The following is a 22,983-nucleotide window of genomic DNA, read 5'->3' as shown; positions in this document are numbered from 1 at the left end:
TAACAGAAGCATACAGTCTAGATCACGTGAAGTAATTATTTCCCTCTACTCCTCTTTGGTCAGACCTCATCTGGAATATTGTGTCCAGTTTTGGGCACCACATTTTAAAAAAGACATCAACAAACTGGAGCAAGTTCAGAAAAGAGCGACCAGAATGGTGACCGGTCTGCAAACCCTGTCTTATGAGGAAAGGTTGCAGGATTTGGGAATGTTTAGTTTGCAAAAGAGAAGACTGAGAGGAGACTTAATAGCTGTCTACAAATATCTAAAGGGCTGTCACATTGTAGAAGGATCAACTTTATTCTCATTTGCACAAGGAAAGACGAGAAGCAATGGGATGAAACTGAATGGGAGGAGACACAGATTAGATATTAGAAAAAACTTTTTGACAGTTACAGTGATCAATGAGTGGAACAAGCTGCCACGAGAAGTGGTGAGTTCTTCTTCAATGGAAGTCTTCAAACACATTGCTGCTTTGTCAAGCGCGTGCTGACCGGCGCATGCGCAGTATGTCATTTTGCAGCCATCTTGGTACACCGCTCCCTGCACATTACATTACACATTGCTGCTTTGTTAAGCGCGCGCTGACCGGTGCATGCGTAGTATGTCATTTTGCAGCCATCTTGGTACACCGCTCCCAGCACATTACATTACACATTGCTGCTTTGTTAAGCGCGCGCTGACCGGCGCATGCGCAGTATGTCATTTTGCAGCCATCTTGGTACACCGCTCCCAGTACTTCACCTTGTCTCTCTGCGATTGTGTAGACCTATGCTTCCTACTTCCGGTATTGGCGTATGCTGGTCATAGTATCTGCTTCCATACACGCTGATGGCTCCCAGCTGCTCCCCGTCTGCCGCAATTTGAATAAGGTATCTATACCCCACCCGCTCACACTTTGCTTACTGCTCCTGATGAAGCCAGTTTTACTTCTCTGTGCCCCTGTCTTCTCCTCATGCCTTTCAACTCCCACTGCATGAGTGTCCTCGGCCTCTCATCTATGCAGGCACTTGCCTCTGTGGCTCAGGTTGTACGTGGCGCTCTGCTCGCCCTCGTTTTGGGGTGATTTCTCCTCCAAGGAGCAGAGTAGTACCTGCTGCATTTCTCATACAGTCTCTGCAGTTTTGGGCTTATGTGAGTTGGCTATGCATTTAAAGTGCATCTACATGGTGGAATATTGTGTACCACTTTAACTTTGTTGTTGCTTATTTGTACAGAGGACCTTTCATGTGGGGTTTTCTCAGGGGCTTAACCCTTATGGGTTATGGTACGATCATGATTGCATTTTTGCAGTTTTAATTGTTTTTAATGTTTTCATAGTGTGTTCTGGTGTTATAATAAAGGATTATTTGATATTGTTTCTCGGTGCTCCCTGATATTTACATGCCTCTTTCTCTTTATTCAGTTCTATGGTTCTTTAGCATGTAACAGGTGATCCTGTGCAGTGGTGCCCTCTATTGTTTGTAAATGGGCACCTGGAAGACGGCACACTCCTCATGAAGTAATGTCTCGTCGGCAGATGGCGGCCTCTGTTCCTCTCAGTAGGGAACCCCCCATGTCCACCACTCTTCTTTTCTTCTTTTTCTCCCATCAGAAGGCTTCTGATTTCTTACTGGGGTGTTCTTAGTTCTCTACTCTCATTCTCTTCTGCCAGAACACTGAGACGTTCTTCTCTTGGAACGTTCTGAAGAGATTCTTCTGCTCGGTCAAGAAATCCTCGTCTTCTGCGATGAGCTTCAGTGTAGCTCTTCTCTCCTGAAGACTGTCACCACAGGTGGTGTCCCTGGGCTTCTGGAATATTCTTCATTTTTTGAGCTAAAAGAAAATGTTTAAGGGAGAGGGAGAAGCCACATGTTTAGTCAGGGAGTCTGAGAGGGTTACGTCAGAGGGAGAGGATCTCGGAGGAGGTCCTGGAGCCATGGATGAATGGCCTATGGAGTGTGGAGATCGGTTTCCGGCTGGGCTGGACACACATGCTTCTGTTAAGGGATCTGTCATCTGGATTTCATGAACTTTCTTAAGGACTGTTGCTGCTGGATACGTGGACGTTGGTTGTGTTACCTGCTAACGGAGCCTGGACTGTGACTACAGACTATACCGGCTGGAGATTCGAAATCTGTGGGCCAACCAAAAGTTGGGAGACAGTCTCACTGCCCCTGCACCATGAGATACTCACTATCGGCCCTCGGGGATCCTGTGGACATTGTAATTTGGCCATCTACCTGGATTTGTTGTAAAACCATGGATGTAAGGAATAAACATTAGTTGCATAGTTAACCTGCCTAGGTGATTATCACACCCCACAACCTCAGATCCTAACAGAATTCTGACCCCGTACTTTGACCTTTTGCCTCGCCCCTCTGTTTATGACCTAGCCGCCTGGCTTTTGACCTTAGACTCCCTGAATTCCCCACCTGTCTGTAAGTAGTGACCAGTTGTTTCTGGTGGCCAGCTCTGTAGGTTCAGACTGTATTGAATTTATGGTTCATGGAGAAATGTGTGTCCCAGCCTGTCCTGCCAGACTCCTCCAGATGTCTCCATCATTACTGACCTTCCACCCTCACAAGGGATGTGGTATTTGGTTAGTAGTGGACCGAATTTTGGCCTATGAACTTGCTACCCTAGAGGCTGGGAAATCACGAAAAAAGCTGGAGCTTGTCTGGTCTGAAATCCAAGAAAACCTGCACAGGGCGCAGCATAGAGAGACCTCCTGGGCCCAAACTTTGCTTTGGGGACAAGGTGTCTTAATATTGGTAGAAGTCCCCTCTGCTAAGCTAGGACACAGATTCATTGGTCCTTGTGAGATACAGTATCGTAGGTTGTTAATCCGGTAGCCTTCTAACGAAAACTTCCCTCTTCCTCTCAGATTCCAGAGGTCTTCCATAAATCCTTGCTAAAGACAAACTGTTCTTATATGCACCCTGTTAATCAACTCCCACATCTCCAATGCTCTGCATCATTGAATCATTGATCCCCGCAACTCCAATTTTGTTGCTCCCCCTCAGTGATCCCCACAGTTACTTCCCAATGCTCTCACATTTCGCGTGCTCCCCCTTAGTAATTACAAAGGTTCGCTTACCCGTGCTCCCCCTCAGTGATCCCAAATGCTCCCCCTACATGATCCCCACAGCTCACTTTCTGGTGCTCCCCCCTTAGTGATCCCAAATGCTCCCCCTACATGATCCCCACAGCTCACTTTCTGGTGCTCCCCCTCAGTGATCCCAAATGCTCCCCCCTACATGATCCCCACAGCTCACTTTCTGGTGCTCCCCCTCAATAATCCCCAAGGCTCCCCCTACATGATCCCCACAGCTCACTTTCTGGTGCTCCCCCTCAGTGGTCCCATATGTTCCCCCTCAATGATCCCTGAAGGTCCCCCGCAATGATCACCGCAGCTTACTTTCAATGCTCTTAGTAGTTCCTGCATGTCACTTTCCAGTGCTTCCCCCCTCAATGATCCCCATAGATCCCCTCTGCTGCTCCCCTCAGTGATTTCTGCAGCTCTCTTTCTGATGCTCACTGTCAGGGATCATATTTCACGATCCCACCTTCAGTTCCTGGTTGGAACTTGCAGCTCTCTGGCTCCCCCCGTACCCCCAGGTCAGTCGGGGAACTACACCTAGGATAAGTAGTCGCCAGAAAGGCTGCCTTGCTGTGTTCTGGCTATCGGCACTCTGCAGGGAGGGCGTTATGTATATCCCCAGTCTCAGGCAGGAAATACACATGTAAAACCTCCATTCCGTCCCTGCCAGGGTCTCCCCAAATACCCCAGTACACGCTTTGCTGCCACCAGCTCCTAGTTCTGATATTAAAATTAATATCGAGTCAGGAGCCAACCCAACAGTAACGTGAATTTAGCCCAGAGGACGAGGCAATACGTTTAGAGCAAGGAAAATGAATGAAGTACATTTTTATAGTTTTACTCCAGAAAAGATAGGCAGTGTTTACAAAAATATAAAAAGATGTTACAAACGAGACAATTACAATATATACAGGCAATTACATAATAACATGGAATAAAAGAAAGAACTTGCATATCTCAGTCAATGGCACGCCATGTGGGAGAGGGGAGCCTTCCCCAAGAGAAAATGGTTCATTGGCACAGCTGTCTCCTAGCTTGTACCCCAGGCAAGTGAACATTTGTATGGGCCTCTGAGCTTTATACCTTTTGCCCAATACTATGGGTCTTCCCCTGGGTGACCTCACAGGGTGGGCTGAGCTATGGAGTGCAGAATCATAACTCTGACTGCGAGGCTCATAGGGTGTGGACAGGACTATCATTTTTCTTATTATGAAATGAGCTTTCTATTGATACCAAGCGAGAACTATCTGCCGGATAGGGTAAGGCAGGAACCCTTTTCTCAGTTCCTGATGAGCTCATAAGCCGGAAAACGCCAATGTGGATAGCTGTTATGAATGAGTCACCGAGGAGGAAAAAACAAAAAGCAAGCTAAGCCCAGAAAACCGGAGAGGTTGGTAACTAGCGGATTGCAGACCCCTGATCCTATCCACAACAACTAGCAGTAGCCGTGGAGCGTGCCTACGGTGGTCCTAGACGCCTCGACACGGCCGGAGAACTAAATAAGCCTAAAGAAAAGGAAAATCTAAACTGCCCCAGAGCAGACCCCAAAGCAATAGACAGCCCCCAACATGTATTGTCGGTGAAACAAGATGAAAACACAGACACAGGTAGAAAGATAGGCTGAGCAAATGATGGGGCCCTCACTAACTAGAAAGGACAGGAAAGAAAAGCTGTGTGTCTGCAATCACGCAAAAAACCCTGCAAAAAGAATGTCCAACACGTCTGATAGAAAAAGGCCCTGAAGTTGCTAGACTTCAAATCACTATATCAGCACTCAGGTATATTCTGAAGACAGAGCAAAAGAGATCAACTGATCAGAGACAAAATGGGGATTCAGCCCAGTCCCAGCCAGGGCTGGCTGAACACCAAAACTAAGTAAACCAGACAAAAACTCATATGAACAATAGCAGAGAAAACTTAGCTTTAGGAAGGCAGGAACCAAACTGGAAACCAGAAGTCACAGTCAGGAGAATTCACCAGCAAGAAACTAGGGAGTCGGCTGCCTTAAATCCAATCAGAAACTCCTGATGTCCAATCGCAGTCCTCTTCCTCAGGTGGCCGGTCTCTGCCATTTAGATCAGCTTCATTATCTCCCTTCACCAACAGAGGGAGTCCAGATAGAGAACTCACTACTCCTCTGTCAGCACAGCCAGCTCCATAACCCTCACCAGAAGCCAGAGGCAAACCCGAAAATGAGCTCACAACAGATAGCTTTCATGATGTAGATCCCAAAAATATAGGTTTCCTACTTCCACGCCTAGTCTGTGTTATTATATGCCTGTTTAAAGGAACACAGCTCCCCCTCAATGATCCCTGCAGCTCTTTCTCATGCTCACTTTCATCAATCAATCCCCTCCGCAGCTCCTCAGTTATCCCGCAGCTCTCTTCCTGATGCTCACTTTCCTCAATCCCCCGCACAGCTCCCCCTCAGTGATCCCTGCAGCTTTCTGAGGCTTGCTTTTATCAATCCCCTCCGCTCCCCATCAGTAATTCCTGCAGCTCTCTTTCTGATGCTCACTTTCATCGATCTCCTCCACAGCTACTCCTCAGTGATCCCCGCATTTCTCTTCCTGATGCTCACTTTCATCAATCCCCCGCACAGCTCCCCCTCAGTGATCCCTGCAGCTTTCTTGAGGCTTGCTTTTATCAATCCCCTCCACAGCTCCCCATCAGTGATTCCTGCAGCTCCCTTTCTGATGCTCACTTTCATTGATCCCATCTGTAGCTCCCCTTAAGTGATCCCCGCATCTGTCTTCCTGATGCTCACTTTCATCAATCCCCCGCACAGCTCCGCCTCAGTGATCCCTGCAGCTTTCTGAGGCTTGCTTTTATCAATCCCCTCCGCTCCCCATCAGTAATTCCTGCAGCTCCCTTTCTGATGCTCAGTTTCATCGATCTCCTCCACAGCTACTCCTCAGTGGTTCCTGCAGCTCGCCTTCATCGATCCCGTGCATCTCTCTTACTGATTCTCTCTATCTTCAGTCCCCTCCGCAGCTCCTCATCAGTGATTCCTGCAGCTCCCTTTCATCAATCCCGTACATCTCTCTTACTGATTCTCTCAATCTTCAGTCCCCTCCGCAGCTCCTCATCAGTGATTCCTGCAGCTCCCTTTCATCGATCCCGTGCATCCCTATTACTGATTCTCTCTATCTTCAGTCCCCTCCGCAGCTCCTCATCAGTGATTCCTGCAGCTCGCTTTCATCGATCCCATCCACATCTCCCCCTCAGTGATCCCATGTATCTCTTTCTGATGGTCACTTTCATTGATCCCGCCCAAAGCTCCATTTCCAATGCTAAGCATCAGTGATCTTCACCACATCAGTAGTCGGGCCTGGTTGTTCTGGGATGGTCGGGGTTTTTTTTTTGCTCTATAATGTATGGAGTTGCTTTTTATCAGGAGAATAAAGCCGGCTGCTGTCCACTCTGACCCTAACCCGCCATGCTGGAGTGTTGACCATCATACCCAGAAGATGCGATCCCAGTAGAGGATTGCCACATACAGTCATGGCCGAAGGTGTTGGCACCCTTGAAATTTTTCCAGAAAATATAGCATATCTCCCAGAAACTGATTGCGCTAACACGTTACACAGTCAGGCCATGACGGTGCATGATCTATACTGGAAGGAGCCTCGGTTCTTCTTCCCTGCTTATCAGCATTGAGTCCCCCATACGTCAGCCACCTCAGAACTTTGACCCCTGTCTAATGTCAATGTATAACCTGCTGTTTACCTTGCCCCGAAAGTAAAAAGCAGAAATAGGTTTATTCCTCACTCTGCAGCCGCTGCAGCCAGACGTAAGGTGAGGAGCAGGCTGAGGGGTCAGAGTGGGGGGCGTTGGATCCAGCGTGTTGTGGGGTGTAGCGTGTGTGACAGTGAGGAGGTGTAGGTGACAATGTTGGTGTGGAGTGGTGGCGGGTAAGAACCAGGTGCAGATTTTCAGTGTGAGAGTGGATTGCTGCCATGTTGGTTGATTTCCTTTTGTTTTCTGTGGCCCGCAGGTTTCCATGGCCTCCAATGACCTGGCTCTTCTCCTGCCACGTTGCCGCCTGCAGCGTCTGGCTCGGGACTGGCTGGCAGAGGATGCACCATGGCTGGACTTTGCTGGATGGGCTGCTGCCAGTAGGAGTCAGGGCTGTCAGGAGGCAGTTCTACTGTGCAAGTCTCCTGGGGTGCTGGCGGGGTGCCCCTTTTTTCAGGCTGTTTGTGAAGAAGCCGGCTGCAGTGTGACGTGGGAGCACAGGGAAGGAACATGGCTGGAGCCGGTGACCAGGGTGGCCACTGTCCGAGGTAACATCCGACATCAGAGGAAAGAACTGTGCCCCCCTGCCAAAGGGATGGTAGCTAATAATGAGGGTCTCCACACACAACTCACCAGTGTCATGGAAATTAGTGCTTCCCTGTGCAGTCAGGAAAGAGAGAACGTACTGTGCTGCCCTGACCTTACCCCGTGTAATGAAGGTCCACCTGGTCATCATGACATCCTGGAGGCCTCGTTGCATCGTGCGGCTTGGGCTTGGTCCTTGGCATTCCCTCATATATCGTGTAGCTGTGAATCTGGTGCCATGGGGTCCCTCTATGGCGTCCCTCTCTGGGGTCCCTCTATGGCGTCCCTCTCTGGGGTCCCTCTCTGACGTCCCTCTCTGGGGTCCCTCTATGGCGTCCCTCTATGGCGTCCCTCTATAGTATACCTCTCTGGGGTCCCTCTATGGGGTCCCTTTATGGCGTCCCTCTCTGGGGTCCCTCTCTGGCGTCCCTCTATGGGGTCCCTCTATGGCATCCTTCTCTGGGGTCCCTCTCTGGGGTCCCTCTATGGCGTCCCTCTATGGGGTCCCTCTATGGCATCCCTCTCTGGCGTCCCTCTCTGGGGTCCCTCTCTGGCGTCCCTCTCTGGGGTCCTTCTCTGGGGTCCCTCTCTGGGGTCCCTCTCTGGCGTCCCTCTCTGGGGTCCCTATCTTGGGTCCCTCTCTGGCGTCCCTCTCTGGGGTCCCTCTATGGCGTCTCTCTATGGGGTCCCTCTCTGGGGTCCCTCTCTGGGGTCACTCTCTGGGGTCCCTCTATGGCATCCCTCTCTGGCGTCCCTCTCTGGGGTCACTCTCTGATGTCCCTCTCTGGGGTCCCTCTCTGGGGACCCTCTCTGGCGTCCCTCTCTGGCGTCCCTCTCTGGGGTCCCTCTATGGGGTCCCTCTATGGCATCCCTCTATGGCATCCCTCTCTGGGGTCCCTCTATGGGGTCCCTCTCTGGCGTCCCTCTATGGCGTCTCTCTCTGGCGTCCCTCTATGGCGTCTCTCTATGGCGTCCCTCTCTGGCGTCCCTCTATGGGGTCCCTCTATGGCGTCCCTCTCTGGGGTCCCTCTATGGCGTCCCACTATGGGGTCCCTCTCTGGCGTCCCTCTCTGGGGTCCCTCTCTGGCGTCCCTCTCTGGGGTCCCTCTCTGGTGTCTCTCTATGGGGTCCCTCACTGGCGTCCCTCTCTGGGGTCCCTCTATGGCGTCCCTCTCTGGGGTCCCTCTCTGGGGTCCCTCTATGGCGTCCCTCTCTGGGGTCCCTCTCTGGGGTCCCTCTATGGCATCCCTCTATGGGGTCCCTCTCTGGCGTCCCTCTCTGGGGTCCCTCTATGGCGTCCCTCTCTGGGGTCCCTCTATGGCGTCCCTCTCTGGCGTCCCTCTATGGCGTCCCTCTCTGGGGTCCCTCTATGGGGTCCCTCTAGGTGGGATCATATGCGTCTCCGTTAGACTTTGTTCCCACAGTCAGCATTTGTAGAGTTTTTGATGCTGCGGAGTTTCCGCACCATTTCTGCACCTATTATGTAAATTAGGTCATTTGCGTTTTTTGATTCATGCTTTAAATAAAGTTGCTTTGTTTTTGATGCGTCCTAGTTAGGCACAAATTACATGTTTTTGTGATGCGTTTCCGCTGCACATGTGCGTTTTTTTACTTGTGAAATTTCCGCTCCTATTGCGAGTCTATGGGAAAAATCCACCCAGAACGCACAGCTTCCCCGCAAAAGAAATTGACATGCTGTGGATTGGAAAAACGCCCAGCAAGTGTACGCAGCGTAGAAAACGAGAGTGGGCAGAAGATCTCTATAAATCCCATCCACACAGCTTCCGAAGCGCTATAAAAGCTCATCCTGGGGGTCTACCCTTAGGATCATTGTAGGGGGCAATGACCTGAGCTGACCAAAGGGTGTAACCTCAGAGGCCACGTCCACCAGTGGGTCTACCCATTGCTCCGGCCATTAACACTGTTCCCCGTGTTCCAGGTCTTGTGAATGATCTCCTACTGGCAGAACGCCCAGCGCTTAATGTCCTGTCGCGGGTCAGCGGTGTGGCCACACTGGCAAGACAGGTATCGGAGCAGGCACGGGCAGCAGGATGGATGGGGCAGGTGACAGGTACCCGAAAAACCACTCCTGGATTTCGACTGCCGGAGAAGTATGGCCTCCTGGTGGGAGGAGCTGGAACTCACCGCTATGGGATCGGCGATCTGATCATGCTGAAGGATAACCATATATGGGCAATGGGAGGAGTCAGAGAGGTGACGTCCATGCATCTCACGCACACAGAACTGACGGGGCGCCAGCAGTTTTTGCAGCAGATTTCCTACATAAATTTCACTGTAGAGAAGGTGAAATTCGCATAAGACACATTGAGGTTCTGCTGCCCGTTCCCCAGGCGAATGTTTCTGTCCTGCTCAGACTTCTCCTAAATGTCCCCACTACTTCCATCTAAATCTCCCCTCCATTGTGTGTCCTCCTTTAGAAATAAAGTCCATATTGGAAAGTAGGATATTTGGGGGCAGTCCATGTGCAGCCTCCTGTAACTGTAGACGCAGTATGGTACTCCCACTGATGTGCATGGGTCAGTGAGACGCCAACCTCCACTATTAAACTGTCCCCATGTCGGATCAGGGGCTCACATAGAAATTAGGATGACAAGTAGGGATCTGGGGGGACCTCACTAATGCTGAAAGGTGGAGATCAGTCCTTTGCACATTGTCTCATCATTGATTCTGGGCAGTGATAACCTACTGTGTGCCCAGCGACGACCTCTTGACTGCCCAGCGACGACCTCCTGACTGCCCAGCGACGACCTCCTGACTGCCCAGCAATAACCTCCTTTCTACCCAGCGTATAACCTCCTGTCTTTGCTCTCGTCTCAGGCTCTACATGCCGTGCACACTCTAGCCGGACGCACTCTAAAGGTGGAAGTAGAGTGCAGATCCGTGGACGAAGCATTAGAAGCTGCAGAGGCCGGAGCAGAAATCATTATGCTGGATAATTTCACCACTGAGGTACAATTGTATAAATGATCATCCTGCATCCCCACCATATGTACACCGTGATCGCACTACATCCCCACCACGAGTACACTGTGGCCACACTACATCCCTACCACGAGTACACTGTGGCCACACTACATCCCTACCACGAGTACACTGTGACCACACTACATCCCCACCACGAGTACACTGTGGCCACACTACATCCCCGCCACAAGTACACTGTGATCACACTACATCCCCACCACAAGTACACTGTGATCGCACTACATCCCTACCACGAGTACACTGTGACCACACTACATCCCCACCACAAGTACACTGTGGCCACACTACATCCCTTACCACGAGTACACTGTGGCCACACTACATCCCTACCACAAGTACACTGTGACCACACTACATCCCCACCACGAGTACACTGTGGCCACACTACATCCCCGCCACAAGTACACTGTGATCACACTACATCCCCACCACAAGTACACTGTGATCACACTACATCCAAACCACAAGTACACTGTGGCCACACTACATCCCCACCACAAGTACACTGTGATCACACTACATCCCCACCACAAGTACACTGTGGCCACACTACATCCCCACCACAAGTACACTGTGGCCACACTACATCCCCACCACAAGTACACTGTGGCCACACTACATCCCCACCACGAGTACGCTGTGGCCACACTACATCCCCACCACAAGTACGCTGTGGCCACACTACATCCCCACCACGAGTACACTGTGGCCACACTACATCCCCACCACAAGTACACTGTGGCCACACTACATCCCCACCACGAGTACACTGTGATCACACTACATCCCCACCACGAGTACACTGTGACCACACTACATCCCCACCAGCAGTACACTGTGACCACACTACATCCCCACCACAAGTACACTGTGGCCACACTACATCCCCACCACAAGTACACTGTGGCCACACTACATCCCCACCACAAGTACACTTTGGCCACACTACATCCCCACCAGCAGTACACTGTGACCACACTACATCCCCACCAGCAGTACACTGTGACCACACTACATCCCCACCACAAGTACACTGTGGCCACACTACATCCCCACCACAAGTACACTGTGATCGCACTACATCCCCACCACGAGTACACTGTGACCACACTACATCCCCACCATGAGTACACCGTGGCCACACTACATCCCCACCACGAGTACACTGTGGCCACACTACATCCCCACCACGAGTACACTGTGGCCACACTACATCCCCACCACGAGTACACTGTGATCACACTACATCCCCACCAGCAGTACACTGTGGCCACACTACATCCCCACCAGCAGTACACTGTGGCCACACTACATCCCCACCACAAGTACACTGTGATCACACTACATCCCCACCACAAGTACACTGTGGCCACACTACATCCCCACCAGCAGTACACTGTGACCACACTACATCCCCACCACAAGTACACTGTGGTCACACTACATCCCCACCACAAGTACACTGTGCTCACACTACATCCCCACCATGAGTACACTGTGACCACACTACATCCCCACCACGAGTACACCGTGATCACACTACATCCCCACCACGAGTACACCGTGATCACACTACATCCCCACCACGAGTACACCGTGTCCACACTACATCCCCACCACGAGTACACTGTGACCACACTACATCCCCACCACGGGTACACTGTGGCCACACTACATCCCCACCACGAGTACACTGTGACCACACTACATCCCCACCACGGGTACACTGTGGCCACACTACATCCCCACCACAAGTATAGTGTGGCCACACTACATCCCCACCAGGAGTACACTGTGACCACACTACATCCCCACCACAAGTACACTGTGACCACACTACATCCCCACCACAAGTACACTGTGGCCACACTACATCCCCACCAGCAGTACACTGTGACCACACTACATCCCCACCACAAGTACACTGTGGCCACACTACATCCCCACCAGGAGTACACTGTGATCACACTACATCCCCACCAGGAGTACACCGTGATCACATTAAAGCTTACATGATGGTAACATTGATGAAGTAAAATAGATATGTAAAAATAAATAGTTTGCGATGTGCACACGTTGTGACGTAGACGGTCGCAGTTAAGAGTCTGGATTTTGCTGAATTTTCCTTTTTGTTATGAAATACCTCCAGAAGAAAGGATTGCACAGAAAATTCAAAAAGTGCACAAGCTAACGCACCGTCTCTGACACTAATACACGTCAGACAGTGTTGAAAGCCAAAGGGGGATTTACAAAATACTAACAAAATAAAAAAATTAAAATTTATATTTTTAGGTGCAAAACAGTAACGATGCAGTAACATGATGAAATCTGCATAACTAATCATATGCTAAATAGTTACAAGTCACATTTCTGTATGAAACCGCCAAGCTGATTGTCTATAAAATGATGGTAATCTCACGTTAGAAACAGAAGTGGTTGGTGAGATATGGAGCCTGAAAGTCAGACGTTCAATACATTGCTCCCCTTTTGCTCATCAGTGTATTAGACTTTTTATTGCTGTGACTTGCTGCTTTCTAGTGCATTAAGAACAAGGACAAAAAATGTGGAATTGTAATTCAAACGCAGCAGAACAAATGCAGCTTTAACACATCACTGATCGATCACGCAGTCTGGCACTGCTGGTACCTCGCCTTTCCCTTTCTCTATCAATTCAGTGTCTGTATTAGGCTACAGTTTTGTGCAAAAGTTTACATACCCCGGCAGAAGTTTTGCTTTTTTCAGAGAATATGAATGATAACACCAAATCTTTTTCTCCACTCATGGTTAGTGGTTGGGTGAAGCCATTTATTGTCAGACTACTGTGTTTTCTCTTTTTAAATCATAATGACAACCCAAAACAGGCTTGAGGCTTGGAGCTATAGGAGTTGGCTGTCTACCACTTTGGTGTTTTAGTGGATGTCTGTGTTTCTCTCTGAGTCTACTCAAGCTGAGTGTTCTCCTTGTTTGTGTATCCCATCTATCTTTAGTGGTAGTGGGTGTTGACTAGTTCCTATTCTGTACTTCCCTTTGCAGGGCTTATCAACAGGGTCAGACAGGGGTTAGGTATCAACTCGGCGATAGGTGCGGAGCCTATATAGGGACGCTTATGGCAGACAGGGTGATGTTAGATCCAGGAAATTACAGGCTAGTGAGCCTTACTTCTATACCAGGAAAGATCTGTAAACAAATTACGAGGGGCGATCCAAAAGTAATGATAATCAATAATAAACACAATGAATATAGTCAAATTTTTTTTTTATTTTTCTACATAGTCTCCTAACAAGTCTATACATTTAGTCCATCTCTTTTCTAAACTTAGAATTCCCTTCGAAAAAAATTCTTTATCTTGACCCTCAAAAAACTCCCCAACAGCGGTTATCACGTCGCTATTGTCGTCAAATTTCTTGCCCCGGAGGTGTTCCTTGAGCCGAGGAAAGAGAAGGAAGTCACTGGGGGTTAAATCTGGCGAATGGGGGGGTGTTCCACCAGTTCAAAGCCCGCTTCTTGAATGGTAGCCATGGCAACTGCAGCTTTGTGAGCCGGTGCGTTATCTTGGTGAAACACCACTCCAGCCCGCAGTTTGCCGCGCCTTTTCTCCTTGATAGCCTCCCGCAGTCTTCTTATTTGTTCTGCGTAGTAGGAGCCCGTAATAGTGGCTCCCTTCTCCAAATAGTCCACCATAATAATTCCTTCAGCGTCCCAAAAAACGGACGCCATAACCTTCCCTGCTGAGCTTGACACTTTGAATTTCTTCGGCGTCGGTTCGTCGGCTCGTTTCCATGTCATCGATTGTGGTTTAGTTTCGGGATCAAAGTGGTGGATCCAGGTCTCATCCATGGTCAAAAAACGAGACAAAAAATTCTCCTTGTCTGCTTGGAACTTTTCGAGATTTGCTATTGAAATGTCAACTCGGTTCTTCTTTTGCTCGTCGGTTAACATTTTTGGCACCCAACGCGCGGAGACCTTTCTCATATGCAATTCTTTTGCAAGGATTCTTTGAATACTGGCATATGAGATCCCTGTGACCTCCGCTACATGCCTGATAGTCACTCTTCGATCTGCCAACACAACTTCTTCAACTTTTTTCACGTTATCTTCATTGAGGCACGTGGATGGGCGTCCTTCGCGATGTTCATCTTCCGTCGATGTTCTTCCCAGCTTAAATTCCTTGGCCCAGCGTGCAACTGTGGAATATGGAGGAGAAGAGTCCCCCAATGTTTCCACCAAGTCGCTGTGTATGTCTTTGGTAGACATTTTTTTCAGGCAGAGGTATTTGATGACAGCTCTGAGCTCGTTTTTTTCCATTTTGATGTTCACTCCTTGGCAGTTCATATTCAAATGAATGTAGCTCCCAGGAACCGTGGCCTATTTAAGTGATTTTTGTTTTTTACCTGGACTAGTGGGTACCTAAGAGAGAAGAAAACATTTTATTTTAATTTCTGTGTGCAATAGAAATAACCGATTATCATTACTTTTGGATCGCCCCTCGTGTACAGCATGTATGTAAGTACTTGGATAAGAATACAGTAATTAACCAGAGCCAGTATGGGTTTGTAGCAAACAATTCATGCCAGACTAATATAATTTTCTTATATGATGGAATCACTGACTGGGTGGATGTGGGAAATGCGGTAGATATAGTATATCTCGACTTCAGCAAAACATTTGATAAAGTATCACATACTATCCTTATTGAAAAAATGACCAAGTATGGGATTGACAAGGCTACGGTTAGGTGCATTCATAATTGGTTCAGTGATCGTACTCACAGAGTGGCGAGAGATGGCTTCACATCCAATTGGAAGAGTGTGATACCACAAGGCTCTGTTCTGGCCCCAGTGTTACAAGTAGGGTACCACAAGGCTCTGTCCTGGTCCCGGTGTTGTTCAACATTTTTATAAGTGATCTAGATAAGGGAACTGAAGGTAAACTGATCAAATTTGCAGATGACTCAAAGCTAAGAGGGATAGCTAACACTAAAAATAGATTCAGAAGGATCTAGATAAGCTTGAACAAAGGGCAGCGACTAATATAATATTTACCAGGGAGAAATGCAAAGTTCTACATCTGGGCAAGAAAAATGATAATTACGTCTATAGAATGGGAGGAATAGAACTAAGCAACGGCACGTGTGCAAAAGACTTGGGTATACTAATAGATCAAAGACTGCACGAATCATCAGTGTGATGCAGCAGAAAGAAAGGCATACATAGTTCGAGGATCTATTAAGAGAAGCATAGAGTCTAGATCACACTAAGCAATTATCCCCCTCTGATCCTCCTTGGTCAGGCCTCATCTGGAATACTGTGTCCAATTTTGGGTACCACATTTTAAAAATACATTGAAAACCTAGAGCAAGTTCAGAGAAAAGCTACCAGGTTGGTGAACGGACTGCAAAGTATGTCCTATGAGGAACGGTTAAAGGCTCTGGGAATGTTTAGCTTGTAAGAAAGAAGACTGAGAGGAGACTTAATAGCTGTCTACAAATATCTCAAGGGCTGTCACATTGTAGAAGGATCATCATTTTTCTCATTTACACATGGAAACATGAGAAGCAATGAGATGAATCTGAAAGGTAGAAGATAGAGATTAGATATTAGAAGAAACTTTTTGACAGTGAGTGTGACAAATGAGTGGAATTGGCTGCCACGAGAGGTGGTGAGTTCTCCTTCAATGGAAGTTTTCAAACAGAGGCTGAACAGACATTGGACAGACAGGAGTTGGACACGATGACCCTGGAGGTCCCATCCAAATCTCACATTCCATGATTCTATGTAAAATACTGATAGTGTGACCGTAGCCTCATTCACGGACTACGACTGTTTTCTAATTCAGTGTTGCAGTTGTACCATACATTCCTGTTTTGAGATGTTGAGCAATGTTTTAAGGCTGTCTTTATTAGTGAGCTGTGAACTCTGGCAAACTCTCAGTCTCCTATAATCCCCCTAAAATGGTTGCTGCATTCCTTGTCTCAGCTTTTATACAGGCTGAGATAGTTCCTGATTGGCTGTGCTATACCATGTGAACCGATAGCTGCAAGTCCTTATAGGTTAGCCCACATGATTGCACTTGGTCCTTCTGTCCGTGTCTGATGCAGTTTTCTGCAATATGTAAAATGGTGACAGCATTTTTTGGGCAATTCACGTGAATCAAATTGTACAAATTCACCAGGACCTACAAATTTCATAAAATTTGACACTAACTCAATTGCCATCTCGTCATCTCTACAGTATACTATACCTTTGCTATGGTTTTAGTGTTGGTAAGCTATTTTTTAGCACTGATTTGTGCGGTGGGTGCACCGTTAGGCCATATTTGCCTTTCTTTGAATGAGCTGACCTGACCATCTTCTCTTCTCTATCTGCCCTCTATAGTTTCTCCACAAAGCTGCTTTCACTGTGAAGACCGCTTTTCCGGGAGTTGTGGTTGAAGCTTCTGGAGGCGTCACTCCACAGAACCTTCTTGAGTTTCTCGGCCCTCATGTGGACATGGTGTCATTAGGGTGTCTCACTCAGGGACCTCCAAGCATCGACTTTTCCCTGAAATTAGACAAAGGTTTAAAGAGTGGCACCTCACAGCCTTGCCCATAGTTTTTGAAGATCTGTTAAAGACCAGAATTACCACTAAACAACTCACTTACATCCAAATCGACCTCTTTTGTAAACCCTTAAATGTCACAAACCTGATTGAAAGAAGCCTGAACTACAACCACAGAGGTACAGAAAGGAGATCTCGGCATGATGTAATGAAATCATGGTCTCCTAATGAGCCACTTCATTCCTCCATTCGCTGCATCTTCTACATCATAAGACACTGACAAGATTATAAGAAGACACTAGCACAAAACTATGAATTGCCAAACACCATGACATGAGATTCCAGGAGAAAGCCATGAATTGCCAAACACCATGACATGAGATGCCAGGAGAAAGCCATGAATTGCCAAACACCATGACATGAGATTCCAGGATAAAACCATGAATTGCCAAACACCATGACAAGAGATGCCAGGAGAAAGCCATGAATTGCCAAACACCATGACAAGAGATGCCAGGAGAAAGCCATGAATTGCCAAACACTATGACATGAGATTCCAGGATAAAACCATGAATTACCAAACACTATGACATGAGATGCCAGGACAAGGCCATGAGCTGCCACACACCACGACATGAGATGCCAGGAGAAAGCCATGAATTGACAAACACCATGACATGAGATGCCAGGAGAAAGCCATGAATTGCCAAACACCATGACATGAGATTCCAGGATAAAACCATGAATTACCAAACACTATGACATGAGATGCCAGGACAAGGCCATGAGTTGCCACACACCACGACATGAGATGCTAGGAGAAAGCCATGAATTGACAAACACCATGATATGAGATTCCAGGAGAAAGCCATGAATTGCCAAACACCATGACAAGAGATGCCAGTGGAACACCTTGAGATGTCAAACACCATGACATCAGATTCCAGGACAAGGCCATGAGTTGCCAAACACCATGACATGAGATGCCAGAGGAACACCTTGAGATGTCAAACACCATGACATTAGATTCCAGGATAAAACCATGAACTACCAAACACTATGACATCAGATGCCAGTGGAACACCTTGAGATGTCCCATCACATGATACCAATTCCATACCGTGCGATGCCAGACAGGGGCATGGCCACTAATCAGGATGTGTGGTCTCTGTCATGTATTCTGGGATAATAAACCATGACAAGGTGGTTGTGTGTCATACTGGGATCTGATTATATTTAGGGGAGGACCCAAGGTTTCTTCATACATGATGGGGGACCAGGGATCTCTAGGAACAAGGGGAGAACATAGAAAACTTTTTTTCAGAACTGTCAGGTTATCAGATTTGAACTGGGGCTTTTGTGTTATTTTAAAAGGTGCAGATTAAGGGGGCTGTCAAGGGCAACAGTGATCAGTTTGGGATCTATAAACCATATTCAGGGGAGGTAACAGGCTGAGAAAAGACATATATTCAACTAGATGGAGTTTTTCCACCAGCTCTACATTCTGTATCACTAGATTCTTTATTATCCCCAATGGCGTTTGTTGTGAAAAGCCTCCGCCCCTCCGTAACTGTTGATCTAGTATGTGTTATTACGACCTCTCGGGAATGCCAGTCTTACTGCTAATAAAAGTGGTTTGGTACCGTGTTAGCCAGTAGAAAGTGCTCTCAGTGAGAGAAGCAAAATAGGAATCTTGTGGGTGCGATACCTTGTAATGGCTAACAAGATATAGTGAATGATGTTACCGAGCAAGCCATCGGGACTGCTCACGTCCCTTCATCAGGCTGATATAACAAGATATAGTGAATGATGTTACCGAGCAAGCCATCGGGACTGCTCACGTCCCTTCATCAGGCTGATATAACAAGATATAGTGAATGATGTTACCGAGCAAGCCATCGGGACTGCTCACGTCCCTTCATCAGGCTGATATAACAAGATATAGTGAATGATGTTACCGAGCAAGCCATCGGGACTGCTCACGTCCCTTCATCAGGCTGATATAACAAGATATAGTGAATGATGTTACCGAGCAAGCCATCGGGACTGCTCACGTCCCTTCATCAGGCTGATATAACAAGATATAGTGAATGATGTTACCGAGCAAGCCATCGGGACTGCTCACGTCCCTTCATCAGGCTGATATAACAAGATATAGTGAATGATGTTACCAAGCAAGCCATCGGGACTGCTCACGTCCCTTCATCAGGCTGATATAACAAGATATAGTGAATGATGTTACCGAGCAAGCCATCGGGACTGCTCACGTCCCTTCATCAGGCTGATATAACTAAATATAGTGAATGATGTTACCGAGCAAGCCATCGGGGCTGCTCACGTCCCTTCATCAGGCTGATATAACTAAATATAGTGAATGATGTTACCGTGCAAGCCATCGGGGCTGCTCACGTCCCTTCATCAGGCTGATATAACTAAATATAGTGAATGATGTTACCAAGCAAGCCATCGGGACTGCTCACGTCCCTTCATCAGGCTGATATAACAAGATATAGTGAATGATGTTACCGAGCAAGCCATCGGGACTGCTCACGTCCCTTCATCAGGCTGATATAACTAAATATAGTGAATGATGTTACCGAGCAAGCCATCGGGGCTGCTCACGTCCCTTCATCAGGCTGATATAACTAAATATAGTGAATGATGTTACCGAGCAAGCCATCGGGGCTGCTCACGTCCCTTCATCAGGCTGATATAACTAAATATAGTGAATGATGTTACCGAGCAAGCCATCGGGGCTGCTCACATCCCTTCATCAGGCTGATATAACTAAATATAGTGAATGATGTTACCGAGCAAGCCATCGGGACTGCTCACGTCCCTTCATCAGGCTGATATAACTAAATATAGTGAATGATGTTACCGAGCAAGCCATCGGGACTGCTCACGTCCCTTCATCAGGCTGATATAACTAAATATAGTGAATGATGTTACCGAGCAAGCCATCGGGGCTGCTCACGTCCCTTCATCAGGCTGATATAACTAAATATAGTGAATGATGTTACCGAGCAAGCCATCGGGACTGCTCACGTCCCTTCATCAGGCTGATATAACTAAATATAGTGAATGATGTTACCGAGCAAGCCATCGGGACTGCTCACGTCCCTTCATCAGGCTGATATAACTAAATATAGTGAATGATGTTACCGAGCAAGCCATCGGGACTGCTCACGTCCCTTCATCAGGCTGATATAACTAAATATAGTGAATGATGTTACCAAGCAAGCCATCGGGACTGCTCACGTCCCTTCATCAGGCTGATATAACAAGATATAGTGAATGATGTTACCGAGCAAGCCATCGGGACTGCTCACGTCCCTTCATCAGGCTGATATAACTAAATATAGTGAATGATGTTACCGAGCAAGCCATCGGGGCTGCTCACATCCCTTCATCAGGCTGATATGACAACATATTTGAAGAGACTCAATTATACACAGTAAAGAGCACAGGCTGGTGTGATACATGGACACTTCAATAATCACTGAGCTTAAAGGGAGAATCCTTAATTAGGTAAGATGAGATAAGTGGTGTGAAAGTTCTGTGAGATCAAAGGGCTAATGGTGCCTTCATTCAATGTTACATCACAGAAACATCATCTCAGAGTTTGGGAACGAAAATTCATTACAATCTTTCATTCTGTTCACACAGGACTCAATTTGTCAGAAGGATTTATGGTCCAAGTCTGAGCTCCAAAAACAATGAAGTCTTCTATCCCCTTTAATATTGGAGAGGTTTTCCATCCTGTGTAATATAGGAGAGACCTCCATCCCGTGTAATATAGGAGAGGTCTCTATCCCGTGTAATATAGGAGAGGTCTCTATCCCGTGTAATATAGGAGAGGTCTCTATCCCGTGTAATATAGGAGAGGCATCCATCCTGTGTAATATAGGAGAGGCATCCATCCTGTGTAATATAGGAGAGGCATCCATCCTGTGTAATATAGGAGAGGCTTCCATCCTGTGTAATATAGGAGAGACCTCCATCCCGTGTAATATAAAAGAGGCCTCCATCCCATGTAATATAGGAGAGGTCTCTATCCCGTGTAATATAGGAGAGGTCTCTATCCCGTGTAATATAGGAGAGGCCTCCATCCTGTGTAATATAGGAGAGACCTCCATCCCGTGTAAAATAGGAGAGACCTCCATCCTGTGTAATATAGGAGAGGTCTCTATCACGTGTAATATAGGAGAGGCCTCCATCCTGTGTAATATAGGAGAGGCCTCCATCCCGTGTAGTATAGAAGAGGCCTCCATTCCCTGTAATATAGGAGTGGCATCCATCCTGTGTAATATAGGAGAGGCCTCATCCCGTGTAATATAGAAGAGGCCTCCATCCCGTGTAATATAGGAGAGGTCTCTATCCCGTGTAATATAGGAGAGGTCTCTATCCCGTGTAATATAGGAGAGGCCTCCATCCCGTGTAATATAGAAGAGGCCTCCATTCCCTGTAATATAGGAGAGGCATCCATCCCGTGTAATATAGGAGAGGCCTCCATCCCGTGTAATATAGGAGAGGCCTCCATCCTGTGTAATATAGGAGAGGCCTCCATCCTGTGTAATATAGGAGAGGCCTCCATCCCATGTAATATAGGAGAGGCCTCCATCCTGTGTAATATAGGAGAGACCTCCATTCAGTGTAATATAGAAGAGGTCTCCATCCTGTGTAATATAGGAGAGGCCTCCATTCCCTGTAATTTAGGAGAGGCCTCCATCCCGTGTAATATAGGAGAGGCCTCCATCCCGTGTAATATAGGAGAGGTCTCCATCCCGTGTAATATAGGAGAGGCTTCCATCCTGTGTAATATAGGAGAGGCCTCCATCCCGTGTAATATAAAAGAGGCCTCCATCCCATGTAATATAGGAGAGGTCTCTATCCCGTGTAATATAGGAGAGACCTCCATCCCGTGTAAAATAGGAGAGACCTCCATCCTGTGTAATATAGGAGAGGTCTCTATCACGTGTAATATAGGAGAGGCCTCCATCCTGTGTAATATAGGAGAGGCCTCCATCCTGTGTAGTATAGAAGAGGCCTCCATTCCCTGTAATATAGGAGAGGCATCCATCCTGTGTAATATAGGAGAGGCCTCCATCCCGTGTAATATAGAAGAGGCCTCCATCCCGTGTAATATAGGAGAGGTCTCTATCCCGTGTAATATAGGAGAGGTCTCTATCCCGTGTAATATAGGAGAGGCCTCCATCCCGTGTAATATAGAAGAGGCCTCCATTCCCTGTAATATAGGAGAGGCATCCATCCCTTGTAATATAGGAGAGGCCTCCATCCCGTGTAATATAGGAGAGGCCTCCATCCTGTGTAATATAGGAGAGGCCTCCATCCTGTGTAATATAGGAGAGGCCTCCATCCCATGTAATATAGGAGAGGCCTCCATCCTGTGTAATATAGGAGAGACCTCCATCCAGTGTAATATAGAAGAGGTCTCCATCCTGTGTAATATAGGAGAGGCCTCCATTCCCTGTAATTTAGGAGAGGCCTCCATCCCGTGTAATATAGGAGAGGCCTCCATCCCGTGTAATATAGGAGAGGTCTCCATCCCGTGTAATATAGGAGAGGCTTCCATCCTGTGTAATATAGGAGAGGCCTCCATCCCGTGTAATATAAAAGAGGCCTCCATCCCATGTAATATAGGAGAGGTCTCTATCCCGTGTAATATAGGAGAGGCCTCCATCCTGTGTAATATAGGAGAGACCTCCATCCCGTGTAAAATAGGAGAGACCTCCATCCTGTGTAATATAGGAGAGGTCTCTATCCCGTGTAATATAGGAGAGGCCTCCATCCTGTGTAATATAGGAGAGGCCTCCATCCCGTGTAATATAGAAGAGGCCTCCATTCCCTGTAATATAGGAGAGGCATCCATCCTGTGTAATATAGGAGAGGCCTCCATCCTGTGTAATATAGGAGAGACCTCCATCCAGTGTAATATAGAAGAGGTCTCCATCCTGTGTAATATAGGAGAGGCCTCCATTCCCTGTAATTTAGGAGAGGCCTCCATCCTGTGT

The 22,983-nt window shown here is 47.6% G+C and overlaps 1 protein-coding gene across 2 annotated transcripts in view; it reads left to right on the top strand.

Moving 5' to 3' along the window:
- Window positions 1-18,154, top strand: part of QPRT (quinolinate phosphoribosyltransferase) — a 50,923-nt gene extending 32,769 nt beyond the window's left edge. The window contains exons 1-5 of one of the 2 annotated variants that reach the window (XM_073546282.1): window positions 317-6,880; window positions 7,080-7,368; window positions 9,345-9,619; window positions 10,244-10,375; window positions 16,786-18,154. In XM_073546282.1, the coding sequence (XP_073402383.1) occupies window positions 7,086-7,368; window positions 9,345-9,619; window positions 10,244-10,375; window positions 16,786-17,001 (906 nt within the window). In that variant the 5' untranslated portion in view covers window positions 317-6,880; window positions 7,080-7,085 and the 3' untranslated portion in view covers window positions 17,002-18,154. Of the gene's footprint in view, window positions 1-316; window positions 6,881-7,079; window positions 7,369-9,344; window positions 9,620-10,243; window positions 10,376-16,785 lie in introns of those variants that run through there. The other variant, XM_073546281.1, reaches the window with a different exon arrangement.
- Window positions 18,155-22,983: the final 4,829 nt, after the last annotated feature.

The sequence above is a fragment of the Dendrobates tinctorius genome, unplaced genomic scaffold (assembly GCF_039654945.1).
Source record: "Dendrobates tinctorius isolate UK_male_01 unplaced genomic scaffold, ASM3965494v1 ptg000146l, whole genome shotgun sequence".
Taxonomy (NCBI): Eukaryota; Metazoa; Chordata; class Amphibia; order Anura; family Dendrobatidae; genus Dendrobates; species Dendrobates tinctorius.
Note: the sequence above shows the minus strand (reverse complement) of the source record. Positions and strands in the feature narration are given on the sequence as shown.